This window comes from Nematolebias whitei, chromosome 16, assembly GCF_014905685.2.
Source record: "Nematolebias whitei isolate Nwh7 chromosome 16, NemWhi1, whole genome shotgun sequence".
NCBI lineage: Eukaryota > Metazoa > Chordata > Actinopteri > Cyprinodontiformes > Rivulidae > Nematolebias > Nematolebias whitei.
The window spans coordinates 37991457-37993273 of record NC_056513.1 but is presented as its reverse complement, the minus strand read 5'-3'; the positions used below and the strand labels follow the sequence as shown (position 1 = coordinate 37993273).

Here is a 1817-nt window from a genome sequence, read left to right as displayed (position 1 = left end):
CATTTTGTGTGTCCTGGTGGTCATTTTGTGTGTCCTGTTGGTCATTTTGTGTGTCCTGTTGGTCATTTTGTGTGTCCTGTTGGTCATTTTGCGTGTCCTGTTGGTCATTTTGTGTGTCCTGGTGGTCATTTTGCGTGTCCTGTTGGTCATTTTGTGTGTCGTGGTGGTCATTTTGTGTGTTGTGTCCTTTTTGTCATTTTGCGTGTCCTGGTGGTCATTTTGTGTGTCCTGTTGGTCAAATTGTGTGTCCTGGTGGTCACTTTGCGTGTCCTGTTGGTCATTTTGCGTGTCCTGGTGGTCATTTTGTGTGTCCTGGTGGTCATTTTGTGTGTCCTGTTGGTCATTTTGTGTTTCCTGGTGGTCATTTTGTGTGTCCTGTTGGTCATTTTGCGTGTCCTGTTGGTCATTTTGCGTGTCCTGGTGGTCATTTTGCGTGTCCTGGTGGTCATTTTGTGTGTCCTGGTGGTCATTTTGTGTGTCCTGTTTGTCATTTTGTGTGTCCTGGTGGTCATTTTGCGTGTCCTGTTGGTCATTTTGTGTTTCTTGGTGGTCATTTTGCGTGTCCTGTTGGTCATTTTGTGTTTCCTGGTGGTCATTTTGTGTTTCCTGGTGGTCATTTTGTGTTTCCTTGTGGTCATTTTGTGTGTCCTTTTTGTCTTTTTCTGCATCCTTTTTGTCCGTGTGCATCTTTTTTGTCTTTTTGTGTAACCATTTTGTCTGTTTCTGTTATTTTTATCTCCTTGTGCTTGTTTTTGGTCAATTTGTGTTTTGTTTCTTTATAATTTTTCCTTCTGTTTTTTTTGTCCGTCTTTCTGCTCATTTTGATTAAAATATTTCACCTGAAATTAAAACTCCTACTTTTATCCAATTCACTTTTAATTTTTTCCATCAAAGTAAATGAACTTTTTCTATTTTTTGTTCTCTCTTCCTAACAAAACCCCGTCTCCCTGAGCCAGTTCATGTCGTCCATCGTTCCCGTCTCACCGCTCAGACACTCCAGGATGAGGTAGAGCTTTCCTCCGGTCTGGAAGGCGTACAGCAGGTCCACGATGAATGGGTGTCTCACTTTCTCCAGGATCTCCCGCTCTGCTCGGGTGTGCGCCGTGTCTTTAGCGTTACACACGATTTTAGCCTGTAAGAGACAAATACGGCAGCAGGTCGGGTGTTTAAAGAGGGAGAAACAAAGATGGGGGAGGAAAGTAAACAAGTGGAAGGAGGACAGGATGGAGTGCAGCCAGTCAGTACCTTTTTCAGAACCTTCATAGCAAATATTTTTCCTGCTTGGGCTCCTTGGACCTTCCTCACCTGGAACACCTTATAAACAATAAAAAAGTCCAAAGTCTTGATTTGGTCCTAATTGTGTTGATTTTCTTTTAAATCAGTCAGACTTCCTGTAATCTTTTAGTGATCCACAGCTCGACAGACTTTATGAAGGTTTTTATTTTATTTTGGCAGCTTCATCACTCAGTTTGTTTTCTTGTATTTTCAGACAAAATATATATTTAGGTTCTTTGTTACCAGCAGCCGGTGACAAAAACACTATTTGTTCCCATTTCTTCAGGTGTGGTAGTAGCTGAGAGTCGCACTGAACACATACTCTGAGCCAACACATCCTGCGACATTTGTTTTAAAATGCGTCATGAAGGCGGCCAGTGATGGATATTATGCGGACGAACGTTCATACTTGTGCTTTTTTTTATGTTACGAGTGATTGTAAAGAACTTATGCTTCTGAACCCAAATGTATTTAGATTACTTGCAAATAAGAATGTTTTATTTAGACCTTTTGTTGTAACTTCTAATCAAGCAAACTTGGGG

The 1817-nt window shown here is 41.4% G+C and overlaps 1 protein-coding gene across 1 annotated transcript; it reads right to left on the bottom strand.

Annotated features, from left to right (window-relative positions):
- Positions 1-764: 764 nt before the first annotated feature.
- On the bottom strand, positions 765-1612 carry LOC119422506 (ribosomal protein S6 kinase beta-2-like). Its single transcript, XM_037689881.1, has 3 exons — positions 1598-1612; positions 1246-1353; positions 765-1132 (listed from the first exon to the last, which is right to left on the bottom strand). The coding sequence occupies exons 1-3, from the start codon at positions 1610-1612 to the stop codon at positions 929-931; spliced, it is 327 nt and encodes a 108-aa protein (XP_037545809.1). The 3' UTR covers positions 765-928.
- Between the last annotated feature and the right edge of the window lie 205 nt (positions 1613-1817).

Excerpts from the sequence above, each read along its gene's own strand:
- LOC119422506 (XM_037689881.1), bottom strand. Across the intron at positions 1,133-1,245 it reads CTATGAAGGTTCTGAAAAAG|GCTAAAATCGTGTGTAACGC; the intron begins GTACTGACTGGC and ends TGTCTCTTACAG.